Source organism: Phoca vitulina, unplaced genomic scaffold (assembly GCF_004348235.1).
Source record: "Phoca vitulina isolate PV1807 unplaced genomic scaffold, GSC_HSeal_1.0 scaffold7, whole genome shotgun sequence".
Lineage (NCBI taxonomy): Eukaryota > Metazoa > Chordata > Mammalia > Carnivora > Phocidae > Phoca > Phoca vitulina.
In genome coordinates this window covers 36,014,386-36,037,001 of record NW_022589710.1, presented here as the reverse complement: position 1 = coordinate 36,037,001, position 22,616 = coordinate 36,014,386, and the positions used below count along the sequence as shown (strand labels likewise).

The following is a 22,616-nucleotide window of genomic DNA, read 5'->3' as shown; positions in this document are numbered from 1 at the left end:
CAATGGTGAGGCATATTCTAACCTATTTTTAAAAGTCTCCATTCATATAAAATACTTCCTTAAAATTTAGATTAGAATAAGAATGCTTTCCACATGCTGAAGTTTACTAGGGAGTTAATGGTAGAAAATCATGCTTACATATAGTTTTACCTAACACTTGATTTCCTAAGATATTTTACAAGGAAAATAAATTTGGAATTTCTATTTTCCTGTTTCTCCTTGTAGTCTAAAGAAAAGCTGTTAATTCTATTCAAATCCTATTGAAATATATTTTTTAATCAAATACATTTCAGAAATGTTCTGTATTATATTCCCCATGTTAATCCACCTTAGAAAACAAAGACTCCAAGAAATGCTCAAACATAGAAACATGTTAGCTTTGTTTTTTATATATGATATTTATATATAATATTTTTTATATCAGTCTTCCCAGGATAAGGTCCTTACTCTCCTTTACTTGTGAAAAGGCTAGTTCACAACTGCAGGCTCTCAGGGGTTCAGGCATATTCCCACCATGGAAAAACTGAGAACAGTTCTTGGGGAGCCTGGATGGCTCAGTCAGTTAAGTGTCCGACACTTGGTTTCAGCTCAGGTCATGATCTCAGGGTTGTGAGGTTCTGTGCTGGGCATGGAGCCTGCTTGGGAGTCTCCCCCTCCCTCTCTCTCTGCCCCTACCCCCCCCCCCAAAAAAAAACCAACAACTGAGAACAGTTCTTAAATGCAACTTCCTCCACCAAGCTTCTGCAGGGGACACTCAGTAAGGGGGACCCAGTGGATCTGGATTAGGATCTCTGTGCTTTGGATTCATCCCATAGAGCACACCCTGAGGACTGAGGAACAGGAGGAACACCAAATGCAGAGGGAAATTAAAGGAGGGTGTTACCTTTTGAATTTCTTGAGCTTTCTCAATATTTTTGCTTTTCTGCTGCAGCATCTTTTCAACATTGTGAAGCCCATTGTTAATTTCCTCTATTTTCCTACTCATTGTATATGAGGGCGAACTTTTCAAAACTTCATTACTAATCTGTTACAATGAAAGAAAGACATATTTGGCTCACAGATGTCTTCAATACTCTAGCCACAGGTTCAGGTGGCAAAATGGATAGTCACACTGTTAGGCAATTTTATTTATAGGCTAGGGGGAACATCCCAAACCCTACTAGCTAATACGTTAATGAGAGAGTAGATTAGCAGACTAGGAAATGGTGCCTGTGCTGACTTGACCTTTTAAATCCAATCTAAAAAAAAAGGAAAATAAAATCAACAAACAAAAATGTGTTGAATGTAATCCACAGTTTGTACTACAGATCCATGCGGAGTACAAACTACTGACTGTGCTGTCTGAGACATACCCCAATGGAGCAAATGATATGAAAAAATTCAAGGCGGATAAGTGTTCATCATACAGTCTCTCATTTTATGAGAAAGACCCCTGCACAGCACTGTATTCAATAAAACCTAACTTATTCTCAAGCGGACTTAAAAAAATCTAATTCCCACCGTAATATTCATTTGGGTGAAATAGCCTAAAACTCGCTCTTCCTTGAGGATGCACAAAGCTTAGTTTTTCTCTGTGTGAATGTTTCTAGTATTATGTTTTCACAGCAATCAGAAATCTAGCTGCTAAACAGTGTAATTTTTTTATCTGAATGATTTTTTAAGAAAATAACTTGGGCTAGGAATGATAACAGATGAATGCTGACTATGTCATTTTTCAAATACCTGATTAGTTCTTGTTCTTGGTTTGTTTGATTTTTTTAAGGCTATGTTGATAAGGCTTTCTCCCAGCAGCTACTAAATAACCAAATAATAGTTTATGCTTGTGTATAATCCTTTAACCCTTTTAAAAATGACTATATCGGGGCGCCTGGGTGGCTCAGTCGTTAAGCGTCTGCCTTTGGCTCAGGTCATGATCCCAGGGTCCTGGGATCGAGTCCCACATCGGGCTCCCTGCTCCGCGGGAGGCCTGCTTCTCCCTCTCCCACCCCTCCTGCTTATATTCCCTCTCTCACTGTGTCTCTCTCTGTCAAATAAATAAAATCTTTAAAAAAAAAAAAACCGACTATATCTGTATAACCATTAAGACTAAAACCTTTCAGTGCAGATAGTACACAGATGCAGAAACTAACCACAGGCTAATTGACTCGCTTAAGGTCACGAATCAAGGCAGCAGTTGAACTTGTCCTGAGAAGCCCTGAGTCACCAGACTCTGGAATCCCAGGCTCTTTTTCACATTTCAGGATGTTGATACTTTTATAAAATGTTTTTATTCCACAGACCATAACGCAGTCGAGATTTTTAGGAAAAAAAATTAATCCTATGTTAGTTTTTAAATTGCTGTAATAGCTTTTTATTGCTATGCAACAAATTACTACAAAGTGAAATTTTCTGATCCTTGGGGCAGTTATTCTCTTGGCAGAAAAGCATATAATTTAGGTACATTAGGAGAGACCATGATGTAGGAAAAGTAAGCAGCCCTCCGAATTACACCAAATGGTTCTGAGTCTGCCTGGATCCTCCAGATACATCTAACAATAAAAATCAGTTGCTATTTGTTACAAACATACAAGTTACCACTGAAACTTTCAACCCCTAAATTTAAAATTGATTTTGATTATTCCCTTTGTTAGGGATTTTCACATGAAGTATTCATGGAAACAAATTTAGCTGCTCTCAAAACCTTTAGTATTGTCTTAAAATCAATAGTGCATGATTCTTGAGAAAGCACCTCATAACAGTTTTTCTTGTGTGTTAAATCAACAAAATTTCTTAGAAATATATATTAGGAGCTTACATGTTTTCTCATGGGTCAGATTTTCCTGAGAAATCTGTCAAAGAAGTTAACTGAGTTTGAAATACGATTTTTTGTGTGTCTGTTTGCATTTAAAATCTATTGTATTAAGTTAGAGGTACCCCAGATTTCAAAAAGCAATACTAACTATAGAAATGATCCCTGAAAGCAATACAAAAGTCCTTCTGGACCAAATGGATGCTGGACCAAATAGAATTTTGTTCCGTTGGATGTAAGCTGCCTTTCTATAATCCAATAAATTTGTCTTGCTAAACTCCTGGGTCTCCAGTACTATGAAACATTTCCCACTCTTTCTTCCAATCTTCAGATTCATCCATTCGGGGAAAAAGATTTGCTCAGCTATGTTCTGTGAGAACTGTGTTGCCACCATCAAAAAGATAGTGTGTGTTAAATGCTACTCCTAGTGAGCTGTGAAATTTATATTCTTATTGTCCTTGGTTGCAATTTCAAAACATTCACAGGCAGTAAGTTTTAAAGCAAAGTATTATTCATGTCCAATATTTTAAAGTGATTCTCCAGTTAAAAAAAAAAAAAGCCAAGTAAAAGCTAATCTATAATTCTACTTTTAAATGCAAGAGAAGAAAAGCTAAGCATCTTGACAACTAAAAATAAACACATTATCTAATTCTGTTATCTGTCACTTATTTAGAGCAATTTTATCTCCATAGTCAATACACAAAATTATCACTTATCTAAACTCTATAAAAACAGTCATAGCTGAAATCAGGGCAAATGAAAATGTGACATTACATGATCTTTTCTTTATACCCATTCAACTCATAAATAATAACACTAATACAAAGGATTATTACCTTCTCATCTATGTCTTCTAAAGCTTTTCTGCATTCTTCCACCTGGGAGTCAATCTCTGCAGGGACTAGGGTGTACATTTCAGAATACTTGATTCGCAGTTTTTCCATAATATTCTCAAAAGTTAGCTTCCCTTTCTTAAAAATGCTTTGAAGCTCCTAAAATCATCAAGAGAGTTTCAAATAGGCACAGAAAGGGGAAAAAGTTTAACTCTAAAAGTGAAAGCAGCTTTCCAGCACATCCTTATGATTTAAATGAGCACACTTTGCATGACAAAGCCTCACTACTGATACAAGCCGATTAAGGCCCGAGAGATACTCAGTTTGGTCAGATGATGCTTCCTAGTGTGTAAGAATTAAATTTGATACCTCTTCATAGTGTCAAACCATTGTCCTCAAAAGACATTACAACATCTCCTGCTTCTAAAGTACCTCTAGGATTTAACTATCTCCGTTGCAGTCTTGATCTAAAAAGCTCCAAGGAGCAAAAAAGTTTCAAAGAAGTTTTGTTGTTGTTGTTGTTATTAACTTGTTGCCATTTCTGCTTCTTCCTACATTATCATCACAATGATCAAGGCCACTAAAAGCCCTAGGCTTGAAGCACAAGTGTCTGCTTTCATGTAATTAGACAGCCCAGCAGAGCCGACTTCTTTCAAAAGGGAGGGTTCCAGTTCCCTGCAAAGAATGTGGGTTTTAGGAGATAAAAGAAACCTGAACAAATAGTCTATTGGCTGTGGCCTAGAAACAAAATCTGATCTACGTTCTCCTGCACTAATTATAAAGGAGAAACTCATTTGTTTGGGAAAGTTTCCCAAAGATCAAGTGGAAAAATACTTCTTGACTTTACTGTGGTTTTTTGGGGTTTGTTTTGTTTTTACAGTAGCTGTTCAGTAGCATTATTCGTGTTAATGGGTTGAGTCACCGCACTGAAGAATGATTACAATTTGAATGACTCCATGATGTGTCACTGTTTTCTTTTTCTTAACCCTCAGCGAAAACAAATCTAGAGATGGAAAGTTAGAGAACAATGCCATTCAGACAAAGGTGGAGTTTGAAGTATAGTGCCATCCTGTTTTATCTAGACCTAGTCAGAGTATAGGTCTTCATTCAGAGCTACACACAGATAACTTCCCCATGGTGAGGGAGAGTAAGTTCCCTCTATCAACACTGAGCTCTGATTAACAACAGCGCGTGACTCTGGAGTAAACTTCCAATTGCCGGTTTTGCTTGTTACCATTGGGCCGGAATCATTCTTAAAAAATGAGGTCCCAAATAACACAGGAGGATGCGCACAGCCCTTGTGATAGTGCGATTTAAGAGATATATTTGGTTGTCATCCCTGGTTCCTGAACAGCTTCTAAGACCCTTGGAATTTCCTGGATAGGAGTAAGAGGAGTGTCTTTTGTTATAACAAGCCCTTTTCAACCATACCTGAGTTTATGCTAATGAATGACTCTTGGGGCGCCTCTAGAGAGATTCAGGATGGGGCCTGGTTGCCAGAGGAACCAATCATGTGATTAGAGGGTTGGAATTTTCAGCCCCAATTCCCAACCTCTAGGGTGGGGCGAAGCGCTGAAGTTGAGTTAATTATCAACGGCCAATGATTTAACCAATCATGCCTCCATAATGGAACTACCATAAAAACCCCTGATCAGTGAGGTATGGAGAATCTGGAGTTGGTGCTGGGAGAGTGGTACACCCAGAGAGGGCCTGGACTACCCACTTACCTTGCTCCATGCATCTCTTTTATTGGCTGATTCCCAGTTGTATCCTTTACCAGTAATAGTAAAGTGCTTTCCTGATTTCTATAAGCCGTTCTAGTAAATTATTAAACCTGAGGAGGGGGTCATGGGAACCCCTGATCGATAGCGAGTCAGTCAGAATTACAGGAGGCCCAGGACTTGTGACTAGCTTCTGAAATGGGGGTGGTCTTGCGGAAGTGAGCCCTTAATCTGTGTGGTCTGTGCTAACTCCTGCTAGTTAGTGTTACTGTTGAACTGAACTGTAGGACACCTAGTTGGCTTCAAGAGACTTGGGAGAAAACCCCCACACATTTGGTGTCAGAAGTGTTGGGAGTAAAAACAGTTGCACCCCTATCAGAGATAAATCATACATCCTACTAAAGTCAGTAGTCTTAACACCCTACTCAATAATGCTCTGGGGCCCCTGTTCACCAAACACACCTGAAAAGCCACTGAAAAAGGACTGCTGGGTCCAGCCTGGCCTACCTCCCTGCTCTCAACTTTATTCTCTGCACTCTAGCCACAGTGATCTCTTATGGCTTGGCCCATACCATGCCACAGGGCCTTTGCATGTGCTTTCCTCTCTCCTGGACCACTCCCTCCACTCTAGTCACAAAGTTACCTCTGCCCCAAGGACTTTGGATTCAAGATTGCAGACCTGTGTCGGCCACATTCACTGGTTCCTCACTTCATTCCTCACTTACCTCAAACTGTTCTGCCTTTTCTGGGTGGTCTTGTAATTCCATATTTTGAAAAGAAGTTGCAGTCTGTTGAAATAAATTCTTCAAAGTAATTATTTCTTTTGTGAAAGAATGTCTTTCTTGGATTTCATTCTCCAACAATTCCTTATTTTCTTGAGCTTTCTGAAAAAGCCTAACATACAACATCAAAATAAAATTGTGTCTCTATCCTGCTCTCTTGTGAGATAGTTTTATTTCAACAATTAACACAATGTCTGCATAGTTCACAAAAGAAGATTTTTTTTCCTGAGCAAAAAGTACCAGTTTTCAATGATTTATTTACTACATACACAAACATATACCAAATTCTATCACTCAATCAAAAATCTCTCTAAACTTCCATCTCAAAATATCCTCTTTTCACACTTTACATTCCAATTGCTCTCTCCATCCTACTTTCTCCATGTGATCCTCAAGTTCAACTGAATATGACCTAGAGGTGAGAATGGAGTCACGGGTGGGCTTTTGGGGATAGATGACCCCATTCGCCTTTTTATCTCAGCCGACCCCATTTGCTGCGGATGTAGCCACCTTATTAGTGGAGAAGTTTAAGAGGGTACAATCTTTCCTGAGAGTTATTTGGTAAGTATATCTAGCCGTAAATACATTATATCCCTTGACCCAATCATTCTACTTCTTGGCGTCTTTCTCGAAGAATTAATCACAGACGCAGACAGAGATTCTAGCATAAGAATATTCACTACAGTGTTTTTACAAAAGTAAAAAAAAAAATTATGTATAATTTAAAAGTTCTATATTAGGGCTTTGGTTAAATAAATTATGGCATATTCACATGTGAAATATTACATGGTTATGTTTTAAGGAACATTTAATGGCATAGGTAACATGATATGCTGATAAATCATTTAGCAGACAACAAAACAGTATAGTATTATGATCATAATTTGTTTAAAAATACAATCATAGGAAAAAAGATGAGTGATTGGCAGTGATTATTGTTGAATGGTAAAATTAAAGGGGGGTTTATATTTATCTTTATAATTTTCCACATTCCCTAAACTTCCTATAGTGAATATATATTACTAGAATAGAAAAACAGCAAACATTAAGAAAAAAATTCAAAGGATATTCATCCTCAATGATACCAGGATGGAGAACATATGCTTGTTTTTATTGTTATTAATCTTTTCCATCCCCCCCACCCCACCCCACCCCCCCGCTTTTCTTGAGTATAGTTGACACACAACGCTACATTTGTTTCTGGTGCACAATGTAGTGATTGGACAGGTTTATACATTATTCTAAACTCACCACAAGCATAGCCACCATCTGTCCCATTACATCGCTATTACAATTGACTGTATTCCTTATGATCTGCTTTTTATTCCGACTTAGTCCATAACTAAAGGCCTATATCTCCCGCTCCCCTTCACCCATTTTGCCCATCCACCTCCCTCCCTCCCCTCCAGTTCTGCTTTTTGTTTGTTTATTCTTTTTTTTTTTTTTGAGATCCAGTTTATGAGTGAAGTCATATGGTATTTGTCTTTCTCAGATTGACTTATTTCACTTAGTATAATACCCTCTAGGTCCATTCATGTGGTCTCAAGTGGCATGATCTCATCCTTTTCTATAGCTGTGTAATATTTCATTGGGTACATATACCATATTTTCCTCATCCTTTTGTCTATTGATGGACACTTTGGTTGCTTCCATGTCTTGGCTATTGTAAATAATGCTGCAATAAACATAGGGGTGCATGTATCTTTTGAGGTAACGTTTTCATTTTCCCTGGGCAAATACCCAATAGTGGGATTCTTGGAGCATATGGTATTTCTATTTTTAATCTTGTGAGGAACCTCCATACTGTCTTCCACAGGGTATGTACCATTCCAACCCTTTTTATACTTTTCTGCGTTAACCCAAATCTATCATATCATTTGTCATTATGGTATATTTTTATATTTTCAAAATCCAGTATTTTCTAAATTTTAAGCCTGAATTGTCAGGCACGTTTCCTTAATAGTTTTTCATAAGTCTTACTTGTTGCATCGTTCCTGCATCGATATAATCTCTTGAAATGCTGGAATCGTCTTTATAGCCTCTAAGCTTTGGGGAGCATTCTGGATACTTCTCATGCGCTGAAGAAGTAAGGTCAGTAACAGCTGCTGCTTCTCCACATTTTCTTGGTAATGGCATAAAGAGTCTTGCAGCTCACAAAGCTCTTCTGTAGCGGCCGCCTCTTTTGTTTTTGAAATTTCAGGGAGATCCTCTTGAAGATTATCTAAAATAATTGCTTCCCGTTCAATCTAATTCAACAAACAAAAAAAAAGAGAACTGAAATAACTAAAATGTACTCGGACCATTTAAGGAGCTGAAACATACCTTGGCCATCATAATTTTTGTATACTGGCTGTTCAAAGGGTTCCTAATGCCATATCCTCGCTCAAAGTGGTATCTGTCTTCCTCTAACTGGGAATATTATTCCTGCACTATTGGAATCCCAGAGTTCCCAGCCATTGATCATGCAGATATGAGATTAAAATGAAGTATTGCTGTCGTGAGCTGAAGGAAACACTGTTGAATATTTTCATAAATAATTTCTCTCTCCTTCAGATTTCAGTTGCAGAAAGCAGTTATTTCTCTTGAGATATCTATAAGCCAGTTAGAATGAGCTCCACCAAACTGCAACTACTATATAAACGGCTGGGCAACTGCTGGGTAATTTTTCTACAGGGGTCTTTTCTTTCACATCCTATTCCTCTATGCTCAAACAAGTAAGTCTGGTACTTCCTTGTTACCCTAACACCTACACCAAGGGGAAAGCAGTCCTAACTAATCACGTATTTGTCAACATGGCAATGTGCAGAACCCAGAAATACATAACATCGCGTATCAGCAAAATGGAGTTCTATCATCCTTGACCCCAGAACGAAGACACAGAAAATCAGATCCCTCTAATGCACCTCCTCAAACACCGTGGCCCTCACCTTAGCTGCACCATACATTTACCACATTCTGCCCTAACCCTGTCAACTCTCCTGCTCTAATGTTCAAACTGAGTCAGGCATCTGGCAATCTTGACATTACAGAATATCACACCAGGCAACTACATTTATTCAACGCTAATTGAAATGATGAATGAAAACCTGGATGCCAAAGGGTAAAAAATAAAGCCTATGAAAATTTAGGAATTCCAGCATAAATTAAGTTTCCAGGAGCTCAGTGGTCTAGGGCATGCCAGAATTCCGTAACATAAAGATCAAGTCGTTCAAGCCTGTACCTCTACCTTTAAGAAAGAGGCCCAGCACTGGATGTGTCCACTGGGATTTTGGAGGCAGTGTATGCTCTCCTTGAGAATATCGCTCAGACCCATTTATCGAATGCTGCCAATGTGAGGGAGGTCTGCAGCAGGTCACGCAATGGTATAAGCTGCCCTCCCACTTGGGCCCTATGAGCCAACGGAGTCCCCGGTCACTAGAATACATGGATATATGTACAGATGGCCCCTCTCGAAAAGACCTAGTTACAGAATGTATGCTTTCAACCACCTCAACCCTAAATTCAGTTGGATCAGAGCGCTAGTTCTTAGGCAGGCAGCTACATTTCCACCAGGGAATGAGATAAGAGGGTTCCACCGGGTTGTTTTGCAACCTCCCTGCCAGAGAACCAGCAAGCAAAGAAAGGAACTGCTGTATTGTCAGAGATAATTGTACACCTAGGGTTTCTAATAGACATCAGAGTTGAAAGAAGTATGTCTGTAACCCAGAACTTAAGGGAGCATCTCTTGGTGCTTCCATGCCAGTGATAACCATAAAGGAGCCACCACAGCAACCACGACGCAAGAAGAGTAAAGCAACGAAAGGTTCTGATCTTTCTCATTCCAGTTCTCCTCATCCTCCACCCCTGTTCCCTGAGATCACTTTCCAAAATAAACCACCTGCCTACGAGCCCCATTTCAGCCTCTGCTGTCTGATGTAAGTTGGTAAGTGATTAAGGAGGGGCACACAAGGAGGGAGGGGGGGAATAATTTTTATTAGGACAATTTTACTCAAAAGCCAGATAATACTTCAACTTGTGACAGATAATCAAACCCAGTCCAGTATTACTCAGGAATTAAGAGAAATGAACTACTGATACAAACAGCAATATGTATGCATCTCATGCATAATGCTTAGTGAAAAGATGCCAAACTCAAAAGGCACAAACTACTCCAGTCCATTTATATGACATTCTGGAAATGGCAAGCCAGATTAATGGTCGTCAGGGGCTGGAGGTGATAGAAGGGGCTGATTACAGAGGGGCACAAGAGAACTTTTTGGGGTGATGAAAATGTTCTAAATCTTCATTTAGATTCATTGGTGATCATGTGACTGTGTTCATCAAAACTCAACAAACTTTATGCTAAAAAGGATGAAGACAGCTCCCAAATCAGTAAAATAGTTGCTACAAAAATTATGCATTCACTCTTCCATCTAGAAGAAGCTCTGAAGCCCTTGAATGATTTCCCTTGGACACAGAATTCTAATAATATGGTTATAAAACTTTTAGGTTCACAGTCAATTATAGAGTCTAGAAAGGGAGAAGGAGCCATAGTTGCACCATAAGTAAACAGAGTGAAGGAGACTGAAAAACCCATAACCAGCAGAATCAGGAACTAATAAAAGTCTTTTGGACTTTGGTACATGGGGAAGAAGCCCGCCTTATACCTCCAATTATCTTTGAAAGCATGACTTTATTCCAGCCCATATGATCACTGAAACAAAAATGATGACTCTGAATAACCAGAGATGAATAATTAAATCAGGCAGATTCTGTTTAAGAAAACAGGAAGGTAAAATTTTGTGGGGGGGGGGCAGAAAAAGGCAAATCAAAATTTCAATTGATATTTTAAGTTACAAATTTAAACACAACATTTAAGTTTCTGAAAATCTACTTATACAAAACCTTTATCCCACAAAGATACTGGATTATTATATTATTATCCACATCTTAAAAAAAGAAATTCATTTTGTCACAAAGCACCAACCATGCTAACAGGATCTTGCATGTACAGGTGTTTAGATGGTATCATTTTTAGTAAATGGATACAAGCTATTTTAAAATCCTACATCAATTCGGTGTGTGTAAATATCATTTAAGTTGATAGTTTCATCATTAAAAACACCAGAGCGTAAGTTTGACTCTTCTACCACTCGGGCATTTGGGCAAGTTACTCAATCTCACTGTGTCTCACTTTCCTCATCTACAAAATGAGGATAAAATAAAAATATCCAGCTCATAGGACTCTTGTGAGAATAAATGATAATACATATAAAGTGCTTAGAATTCTGCCCAACACACGCTCCATTCCCGCCCACTAAGTGTTACAGTTGTTATTGTTATTACACAAGCACATATTTTGTTTGTGCTACTCTTTGAAAAACACAGTCACCAGATATTGTCAAATGCTTCTATGAATAATTACAAAGTTCTAAATGAATGGGGTCTGAATTAATCAGGTATAATTGCAAATAGAAAGACAATGTAGTAAAATAGAGAGAACAAAAGCTTAGAATTAGCCTAGACCTGGGTTTCAAGAAGAGCTGTTTCTCAAGAAATATTCACTAACTGCCCACTAAGCACAAGGCCCCAGTCAGATTCTAAAGTTACAGCAGTGAGCAAAACAGATGTGGCCCCAGTCCACAGTCCCAGCTCAATCACTAGCTGGGAGGTCTTGTGCCAACAGAAATCTCTCAGTGCTTCAGTATCCCCATCAATAAAATGGGAATAATATTTAACTCCTGACAGCAATGCAAGGACTTGGTGGCACCATGTGTGAACTGCCCTCTTAGGACAGCACACCGCCTACTGCAGGAACCCAATAAACTGTTACAACACGAATGGGAAAGAAGGGGGCCAACAGCAGTAACTTACAAAGTTTCTTCAAGTTTTAACATTCAAGAGTCTATTTACTAATCAAACCCTACTAGCACAACCAAAATAATATTCATTTTCAAGAATATCAAGTTGCTTTTCTTAAGTGAAGTATTTTCATTTTATGTACAAATATTTTATTTTATGTATTTTATGTAGCATTAAGGTAGGTATCTTGGGTATCTGCAGTAAGGGAGGTATCTTAGATGACCCATTCAAGGAACTTCACTTAATCCAACTTAATGAAACCTGTATCCTCCCAGTACTGATGGAAACACTGGAGGCACATACTGAGGCCATCGTTTCCAGATCAGACCATGCTGGTTTGAGCGGACAGGGCAAGAATGAGAACCCCGGCCAAGTTTTCTCCAATGGCTCCAGTAGAGATGTTGGTGACCCATCTCGCTCTCTTGGATGCAACGGGGCAAAAAGCAAGAATACCAAGTTTCAAGCAGAAAAATATGCTAGCACTAAACATTTACATCCCAAAGTGTGACCTACCCCCAATCAAGTATTGCTTCATTGTATTTCTCTCTTAAGTAAATTTAGCAGGAATTTTGGCATGAACTTAGCAGGAATTTTGGCATGAACAAGAGAGAAGGGTTTTCATTTAATGTTCTGATTTGTACTTCATTTATACCTGATCCTTTGGAAAGATACCCTAAGATAACTATACTATTTTAAATTTTCTTTCTAAATATATGTGATGGCTTAAATCCAGAATCATGCTTAAATTAACATCTGTGATTGATATATATTATGGAGCTTTTCTTTAAGAGTTTTCAGAAAGAGCAACATACATATTTTTAAGTCCATAGTTAACAATTAATTGGAGTTAATTTCCATAGTTAACCATTGTAGTTAACTTCAAAATTGGCTGGTTATTATGAATATTACTTAATTCTAGCCTTTAGTGTTATGTAGAGACAGTCATTTTAAGAGGGATTAACTTAGATACACAATAAAGGTTTTAAAGCCCAAATGAGCAAGTACTTATTTATAAGTACTACCTGATACCAAAAAAACAGCACTCATATTAAGGAAGAATTTGAATCATTTCTTGGAGATTATTTTACTAGGACCTGACCTCTATAACATTTATGTGTTATGTACATATGATATAAACAAACGGTACCAGTTGAGGACTTGTTTTATATAAGAACAAAATGAAAGTAACAAAACAATTTAAATGACATTTGCTAGGAAACTGGATTGATTGTTGAAAACGAAGCACTTACTTCTTCACTGACAAATTTCCACTCCCACTTCAGTTCTTCACACCATATCTCCCACTCTCTAGCAGCCTCCAGCAAACTCAGCCATTTGTCCCACAGAGCTGCCGTGGTTCTGAGCAAACACATGTCATCAGTGTCTGTGCATGCGGGTCTCAAGTGTCTGAGGACCTGACGTAGTTTCATGAACTCTTCTTTGGTTGATAGGAGATTTGACCCCAAAACCTTAGGAAAGAAAAGGAATAGGAGGAATACAATGTCTATTAATTTTTCGGAGACTTATAAACTTCTTAAGATCTTGAACAATTGATGATTTTCAACCATCCATAAGTATTACATGGTCTATTTTTTAGTCCTTTTGGAAGTCAATTTGAGACAGATTAGAATTACCTATGTATTATTGTGTTGCCCATGAATTTGGAACTATGGTGACAAAAATGACCCATAAACCAATTCTTCCAAGTAAGAAAGTGTTTTGAAAGGTAAACATCCTAAAAGTTCATTGTTATTTTAATATAAGTCTCATTATTTCACTAGGTTGTTAATTTGCACTATACTTATCAACACCAATGCATTACTTAGGGTTTTTGTTTTTGTTTGTTTGGGGACAGATGTTAAGCATTGATAATTTAGAATGTTTTCATTAAAATCCTAATAACATAATACCCTAGATTCTAACAGATGAAAATAAGCAAATACAAAAATTAAATAGTAAGAATAAGAAGTAGCCAGAGTTTAGACTTATGATAGTTGCATTAAATTCTCTGTCATTGATCCAGCAACATCCAACAAAATAACATGAAAGGTAAAGCTTTAGAAAGAGTGATCACTGGGGCGCCTGAGTGGCTCAGTCGGTTGAGCATCTCACTCTTGATTTCGGCTCAAGTCTTGATATCAGGATTTTAAGAGCAACCCCTGCCGCAGGCTCCCCACTTAGTGGGAGTCTGCTTGAGAGTCTCTCCCTCTCCCTCTGCCTCCCCTCCCACTCACTCACACATGCTTTCACACACTCTCTCTCAAATCAATCAATCAATCAATCTTAAAAAAAAAAAAAAGAAAAAAAGAAAAAAAGAGCGATCACTAAGAAGAGTTTGCTACACCAGTAGGTTTGCTACTGTCTCGTGAACCCGACTGATGAACTCTCTTGGAATCACTGTTTCATGTTTCCCCTTGGTGTTTGGTTTGGGGTGTTTTCTTGAGTGTACCACTCAGGCTGAAGATTTCTGTGGATCACAAGAGACTCACATTCCCTGCTGTAGCCACCTGCTCTTTCTGTCAATTTTCTGCATACAGTCTTACTAGAGATGTGCAAATACCTTGCTCTGTTCCAGGCGCTCTAAAGCTTCTTTGTAAGATGCTGGTAAGGGAAACACGGACCGCCCAAGAACTGCCTCCATTTGGCTTAGGTTAGTGCAAATTTTCTCTTTAATTTTTCTGTAGCATTTGTAATTCTCAAGACACCTATGAAGCACAGTTAGGGGAAAAAAGTGTTATTAAATTTTATTTAATACAATAAATTCTGGACTTCCCAGAATGAATTCTGAACACTCAACAGTATGTCATTCTCTTTGTGCTATTCAGTGTTTTTGACCAAATTTTTATTGACTGTCTCCTCCTCCCAGGGACCTGTATGAGACTTTTAATGCAAACTTAACAGGCAGATAAGACTGTTCTCAAAACACCTAAACTGTAGGGGCGCCTGTGTGGCTTAGTTGGTTAAGCATCTGCCATTGGCTCAGGTCAAGATCCCAGGGTCTTGAGATTGAGCCCTGTGTGGGCCCCTGCTCAGTGGGGAGTCTGCTTCTCCTTCTCCCTCTGTCCTTCTCCCTGCTTGTGCTCTCTCTCTCTCAGATAAAATTTAAAAATCTTTTAAAAAATGCCTAAACTGTAAAATTGCGTTAACACTGCTAATGAAGTATAAATTCTTCATTGAAATTTTGAAGTATAATTCTTATAGAAAACCACTTAGTCTTAAAAATGCTCATATCATTTGAACCATTAATTCAACTTCCACAATTTATCTTAAGGAATTAATCCTCAAAGTAGGAATTTATCCTAAACCTGATAAAGCCTTTTACATAGTAAAATCTTTTTACTTATTAAACTAGTAATTAAAATGGCAAAAATTTGAATATACTTTACATGTAACAAAAGATATGGTTAAGTATATTACAACAGTCCATTTTTTTTTTTTAAGATTTTTTTTATTTATTTATTTGACAGAGAGAGACACAGTGAGAGAGGGAATACAAGCAGGGGGAGTGGGAGAGGGAGAAGCAGGCTTCCCGCTGAGCAGGGAGCCTGATGCGGGGCTCGATCCCAGGACCTGGAATCATGACCTAAGCCGAAGGCAGACGCTTAACGACTGAGCCACCCAGGCGCCCCTACAACAGTCCATTTTGTAAAATATTTTATGGCAAATGCGCTTACTTTTATGAAGTTTTGTTACAATAAGGAAAAGAGCACATGTTATAAAGTAAAGGAAAAGCAGCAGCCTATTTTCATAGAGCATAATGTGCTATATTAAAAAACACTATGAATAAAATTATATGTATAAAATTGATACAGTCTAAATCCCTAAACAATTAAAAATTGAGTATCAAGTATATTTTTAAAAATTATTCAAATAAAACAATAAACTGGAAAGGAATTAAGGAGTATTCAGAGACCCCAAACTATATGAAAGTTGAAATAGAGAGAAATAAGCTGAGCCCTAAGGACAGTTTTTCACTTTGAGGGCATTTGCTGAGTTTCAGTTTTATTAGCCCTTGCCTGGAATGCTGGGGGCCAAAGGATAAAGCCTCAAACCAGGATAGGTATTTAATAGGAAACCCTCTCTGTAAAGATATATGTAACATATATAACAAAAGACGAGCTTCCAAAATATAGCATAAATCTCTACAAGTCAAAAAAGAAAAGATGAGCAATCCAATAAAAATTGGGCAATGGTTTGAGCAGGCAGTTTTTCAGAAGATGAAATATGAAAGACCAAGAAATACTCAAAAAAGAGGCTCATATATGTTAATAATAATGTAGTAATAATAATAGAGATGCAATACTAAGATGTAATAATAATAGAGATGCTCATACATGTTAATAATAAAGTAATAATAATAGAGATGCAGATTAGAACCACAATGAAATATCACTTCTCATCCATCAGACTGGCAAAAATTAAAACTCCCTTGGGGCGCCTGGGTGGCTCAGGTGGTTAAGCATCTGACTTCAGCTCAGGTCATGATCTCGGGGTCTTGGGATGGAGCCTCGTGTCAGGCTCCATGCTCAGCAGGGGATCTGCTTGTCACTTGTGCTCTCTCTCAAATAAATAAAATCTTTAAAAAAGAAAATTAAATCTCCCAACATCGGGTATTGGTGAGGATATGAAACAGTTGGAACATAGAATATTCTTGGAACACTAGTCTGAGTAGAAATAAGTAAAATCATTTGGAATTTAAAATGTAAGCTGTGCATACCTTTTGACCCAATAATCACAATCCTTGGTATATATTCCAGGGAAGCTCTTGGATTTAAAAATGTTCCTGTTGGCACTGTTTGTAAATGCAGACTAGAAAAACCCAAATGTCTATCAATAGCTGGGTGACCAAATTTTGCTATAGACAAGTACATGAATAAACTTCAGCATCATAATGATGAAATTGAAAAAATGAAGTGACAGAAGAATACACATACATGAAAATGGGGCACAAACACATAGTAAAAATTTTAAAAAGAAGAAAATGGTAAATAAAAAATTGGACATAATTGTTAATTCTGAGAAGAGGAAAGGACCACACACAAGAATTCAAAAGTCATGATGTTTACCTTTGAACTTTTGGGTACAAAGCTGTTTGTTTTATCATTATTCTTTATATCATATGCAGACTTTTATAAACATTCTGTTGTATGTACTCAATATTAAATAAGAATAAAAGTAAAATAAATAAAACATTTGCTATGGTTTTCTGCAGATGATTTTTACATTTTTCCATATTTTCCAAATTATTTCTAATGTGTACATGTTAATTTTAAAGAAAAATAAATCTTAATTTTGTTCTTAAAGCATTACCTTTAGAAAGAAGTACCTACCTTTCTAGTTCACTTTCTTTTACTTTGGCTGCCCCCCTCACGGCTGAATCCTTAGAAACTAATTCCTGTATAGTACACTGGAGTTGTTGTTTGGCTTCAGGGCTGCATATAGTCCCCAGTTTCTCAGTGAGGTCCTGGATGTCTTCTATCGTGGATTGCAATTCCTCTTGTTTCCAGCCAGGCATCTCCAGTGGTTCTTCTGGGTTATCAAGGTCTACTTTATGGGATGCAACAATGGCTTCACGGGTAGTAAAGATCCCCATTGCCCTTATGACTGCCTCATTATAGCGTGTCATACTTTCATAAGCATCATTCAAAACATCCTGGTGAATAGGAGATTAAATGTTGTGACAAAGCTGTCAAACTTTGGGGACTTTTATCATTCTTGAATTTTTGTAGTGCATTCATAATATGTCTGGGTCTTATAAGGGCTAGCAACTCCTACTTTTAGTTTGACAGTATTACACTAGTATTTAAAGGCAAATAAATTGTTGTTTGCATAAAGAAAAATTGTTTCCAGATTTGCTAAGAAATCTACTCTAAATTCAAAAATACATCTCATGAATCATGTCTGATGATATATATTCCTGTTCTAGAACTCTTATATTACACTATGAATTAAATAAAACAACGGAATATATTTAATGTATATAACTTTAACGAATATTTGTTGGGGGGGGAATTAAAAGAAAACACACACACAAAAAACAGATTTCTTGTGTTTTTGTTTTTATTTTTTTAAAACTTTATTCATTTATTTTAAGTAATCTCTATACCCAACATGGGACTCAAACTCATGACCCTGAGATCAAGAACTGAGCTAAGATCAACAGTCAAACACTTAACCGACGAGGCCACCCAGGTACCCCACATCTTGTGTTTTTAAAGAAATGGCTCTGCCACTAACTTTAGTTTTGAGCACATTACCTAATGTCTCCAGACCTTAGTCTTCTTACTGAAATAACAAATAGTCGAAATAAATAACTTCAAAGGTCCCTTCCAGTCCAGCTCTAATCTTATTATTTTGGAGATTTTTGTCATTGTTTCTGGAAACTATACTAAAATCAAATAGAGAAGTACTGAATTTACTCAACATTTGTTAAGTACCAATATAAAGAACTGGTTAAGTACCAATTTTAAGAATATTAGGATTCATAATATGACTTTACATTTATAGCACTTAAACCTATTAAAATATTTCAAAAATATTATCTAATAATTCTTGGAATTAAAGAAGGGAGTTAATTTCCCCCATTCTATAAATTTAATGCAACAATTCTAAAAACACAGTGAAAGGCATTATATTAGGTACAAGTGTTCCAATAATGCCTAAGCTGTCTATCCTATTATTGTGGAAAAGGAGGGAGTATGTTGGAGTCATTCTATAACAGAGGTCAACAAACTTTTCCTGTAAAGGGGCAGACTAAGTATTTTAGGCTTTGCATTCCATCTGGGCTATCACAACCACTCAACCCTGCTGGTGTAGCAGGAAAGCAGCTGTAGACATTCTCTAAAGAAGCATGGCCATCATCCAATAAAACTTTATTTACAAAGTCAGGCACTGTGGGCAGATTTGGCCCATGAGCCTTCATTTAATGACCCCTGCTCTAAAATCAGACAGATCTTGACGCAAATCCTGGTTCTGTTACTGCTGTAAGAGCTAAGAAAATGGTTGATGTTCCTGAACTTAAATTTCCTTATTTTAAAATGGGGCTTATATATAGCACCCACCTCACAGAGTTGCTGTGAGGATTAAAAACAAAGTATTCAGCACAGCACCTAGACACTGAAAGTCCTAAAGAGATGTGGAGTTATTATTGTATGTTCTTTTCACTACACCCTATTTCTTCTATTATGCCTCACTATTTCTAAAAAAACAAACAAAAACCAAATTTTGTATGAGCTCAACAGAGGCTACAAGGGGTATAGAACTAAAGGTGTCGGGGCGCCTGCGTGGCTCAGTCGGTTAAGCGGCTGCCTTCGGCTCAGGTCTGGATCCCAGGGTCCTGGGATCGAGCCCTGCATCGGGCTCCCTGCTTGGCGAAGAGCCTGCTTCTCCCTCTACCTCTGTCTGCCGCTCTGCCTACTTGTGCTCTCTCTCTCTGTTAAATAAATAAATAAATCTTTAAAAAAAAAAAAAAAAAAGAACTAAAGCTGTCACACTCCTCTTTCCCATCTATAAGGCACTGACTGTAGTGAGATATAGAATGAGTTGGGATCATAAGTTGGCCCACAGCAAGTTTTTAAAATGGCTATTCTACGGGGAATGTTCATGTAGAACCTATAACTTCTCAAGAAGCACACATACTAAATAGAGTAAAACCTAAGATCATGAAATAAAAGAAATGCATTAACTGCCTAATTAAGAAAAAACTTACCGTGCGCAAATCAATGCTTGTATTAAGCTGCACATAAAGATCTTCAATGTCCCGCAATTTTGTCTCCACATCACAAGCATCAGGAGAATTCTCCTCTCTTTGCTTCTCAATAAGGGTCACTGCTTTCATGCTATCCATTTCCACCTGAACTTGCTCTTGGAATGCTTTGCAATTCTCCTTTTCATTTTGAATATGTTCAATGTCCAAATTTATAAGTAAAGGCTGCTCTACCTGAGACTTTACCTGATTCAAAACATGTAAGGAATTTTCCAGTTTGTCCTGAAAATTCTTTTCATCCATTTCTTTCGGTTGGGATTTTAATACTCCATTTTGGAGGATCTTGTGTAACTTGTCATTTTCTTCCGCATACAGCTTTATTTGGAGTATTTCTTTCTCTTTGAATGAGTCATCGAAGGCCTTACTTTCATTTAATTTCTCTATTATCTCTTGACACAAGCACATAGCTTTCTCAATTCTCCGCTTCAAAATTTGAGCACTGAGCAAACTGCTTTCTGGTGACGTATGGGGCATTCCTAATACTGCTTCAGCCCTTTTCTTAATTTGCAAATCCATAGCCCTCAGTTTACTTAGTGACGCTTGGTATTTGCCATGTTCTGCCACAAATGTGTCCAACTGCTTAATTTTTTCCTCAAGTTCCTTTTCTTTTTCAAATACTAGGGCTTGTAATTGGTCGAGCTGGGAACAATCCCAGTTTAGTCCTATAGAGTCAAACACTTCTTTGAGTTTCAGTACCTGTAGGATACTAGACTGAATACCAGTGATTCGGTCTTTAAGACTGTAGAGTTCCTCTTTAACATCTTCATTCATTTCTTGATTTAGTAGCAGTTTGCTGTGCTGTAAATGGTCAACCTCTTTCTGAAGCACAGATGCTTTTTCACGGAATTCTCTGTAAAAATGTATCTTGTGTTCTACTTCATTACATTTATTTTGAATGAATCTTTGCATTCTGTTGGTTCTAGTCTTAAGATTTTTCAGTTGGTCATCCAGAAATAACCTTTCAAACACACTCAGATCCTTACAGAGGTTTGTTTGTTCCTGAAAGTGGGCTGCGATTACATTCTGCGCTTCTTGCAATTCCTTCTGAGAACTTGTCAATGTGACCTGCTCCTGTTCCAGTTCAGTTTCTGTGGAGGCTGTTCTCATCTGGGGAATTATCAGTGCTTCGTTTTCTTGAAGTGAAAGTTGCACCTTCTCTATGACTGCAATAAATCTGTTTCTTTCTTCCAATTTAAATTCTAATTGCTGTGATCTTTCAGTCGATTTTAAAATTAGCATTTGGTATTGATTCTGGAAGTCCTGTAGGAGGTGATTTAAATCATGGCTCTCCTCTGCTGAAAGGTTAGGAATATCATTTTTGACCTCTTCAACCAATGACTCCACGGCCTGCTGCTTACCCAGGATGCCATCGTGGGTCACCTTGCATTTTCTGATCTGTGAAAGAATGTCATCTGGCAGAAGGGAAATGGTGGGAGTGAGTTCACCTAGCAGATTCTTGACCCACAGGATAATCTCTCTCATCTTGTTCCTTATTTCGCCCTTCTGGATTTGATTTTCCACCTGGACGTTTAATGGCTCCAAGGCTTCTAATTGCTTCTGCAAGTTCTCCATTGCATCTTCCAAAGTATTCTTTTCTTTTTCTCCCCAGATCCTCTTCATCTGAAATTCAGCTTGCCCCTTTAAAACGGAAAATCGATGCTTGATGGTCCGGAGCTCAGTGGCCAAGGCAACTGTGCTTGCACTTCCCTCCTGTTCTTCTGGAGAGTTCAGCCCTAACTGTAGACACTGCTGCTGCTGCTGCTGCAGAACAATATCCAGGTCTTGGATCTTGCTCATGAGAAGTGTAAATGCCTCATGTTCTGCTGCTTGCTGAGAATACTTCTTTTGAGCCAGTCGTTTCACTTGTTCCCAACTATGTGCAAGTTGCTTGATCTGGCTTTCGAGCAACTTCTTATCCATGTCGGTCAGACAGTTTGATAAATTTTCCCATTCGATTTTCATCTTGCTTAAAGAACCTTTCTCTTTTTCGACCGATGCCAGGAATGTTTTAATTTTGTCCAGATAGGTTGCACTATCCAGTGGTCCCCTAGAAAGAGAAAAACAGATGGAGCTTGTTAATATTTATTATATATCAACATGAGGTGAGAGGTCATTAGAAGAAATGAATTCTTCTTTGAATTCACAGAAGAGAAGATTGTCTCTAAGAGCCCTCTGTCCTTAAAAATCAGAATCTTGTTTAGTGTGGCTCTCAATTGGTATATGACAGTGTAGAAAGCTCACCTATAAAATATGTTTCATAAAAATGTGGAACCACAGGGAAGGAGTGAAGAGTGAAAGGGAACAGTGTCTGTAAAAGGACTCTGAACTGTAAAGGATTTGCACGAAGCTGAGTCGAGGACTAAGAAATCACCACAACATCCAACCACGTCGTTATCATTTTACCAACAATTATGACTGAGGGGGTATAATCACCCGGATAATCTTTTGAGTATAAAATTGTTTCCTCAAAGGGAGATCACTGAAAGTAAACCCCATCAAGGCAAAGCTATAAAATCAACCTTTGTAATAGTGGGAAAGTGTTTACACAATAAGGCTATATCTGCAACCATTTGCTATTATTTTCAAAGCCAAAACGAGTATATATATGTAAAAAGAAATCATTAGGATAGATATATATTCAGTATGTTCCAAACTATTTAAACCAATTATGCGGATACTAACCAACTGTATACATAGAATATTTCTTTCCACCCCCACAGTTCAGGATAAACTCTTGACAAAAAGAGTGCTGAATTCCATAGAATCTAAATCTATTTGGCAGAATTTAGTGTGAATTGTTTAATAAATTATTTGTAAAATGAACATAATTTAATTGTAAAATCAATACAAATAATATAAAATTTATTGCATGAAACTGACAATTTT

The 22,616-nt window shown here is 37.6% G+C and overlaps 1 protein-coding gene and 1 pseudogene across 3 annotated transcripts in view; both read right to left on the bottom strand.

Annotated features, from left to right (window-relative positions):
• Nucleotides 1–22,616, bottom strand: part of SYNE2 (spectrin repeat containing nuclear envelope protein 2) — a 315,865-nt gene that overhangs the window by 126,334 nt on the left and 166,915 nt on the right. For all 3 annotated transcript variants that reach the window (XM_032405277.1, XM_032405280.1, XM_032405278.1), the window contains exons 48-55: nucleotides 19,674–21,777; nucleotides 17,296–17,618; nucleotides 14,526–14,670; nucleotides 13,216–13,434; nucleotides 8,105–8,370; nucleotides 6,068–6,236; nucleotides 3,625–3,780; nucleotides 884–1,024 (exon numbers count right to left, since the gene is read on the bottom strand). In XM_032405277.1, the coding sequence (XP_032261168.1) occupies nucleotides 884–1,024; nucleotides 3,625–3,780; nucleotides 6,068–6,236; nucleotides 8,105–8,370; nucleotides 13,216–13,434; nucleotides 14,526–14,670; nucleotides 17,296–17,618; nucleotides 19,674–21,777 (3,523 nt within the window). The remainder of the gene's footprint in view (nucleotides 1–883; nucleotides 1,025–3,624; nucleotides 3,781–6,067; nucleotides 6,237–8,104; nucleotides 8,371–13,215; nucleotides 13,435–14,525; nucleotides 14,671–17,295; nucleotides 17,619–19,673; nucleotides 21,778–22,616) is intronic.
• Nucleotides 12,207–12,378, bottom strand: LOC116633051 (annotated as a pseudogene).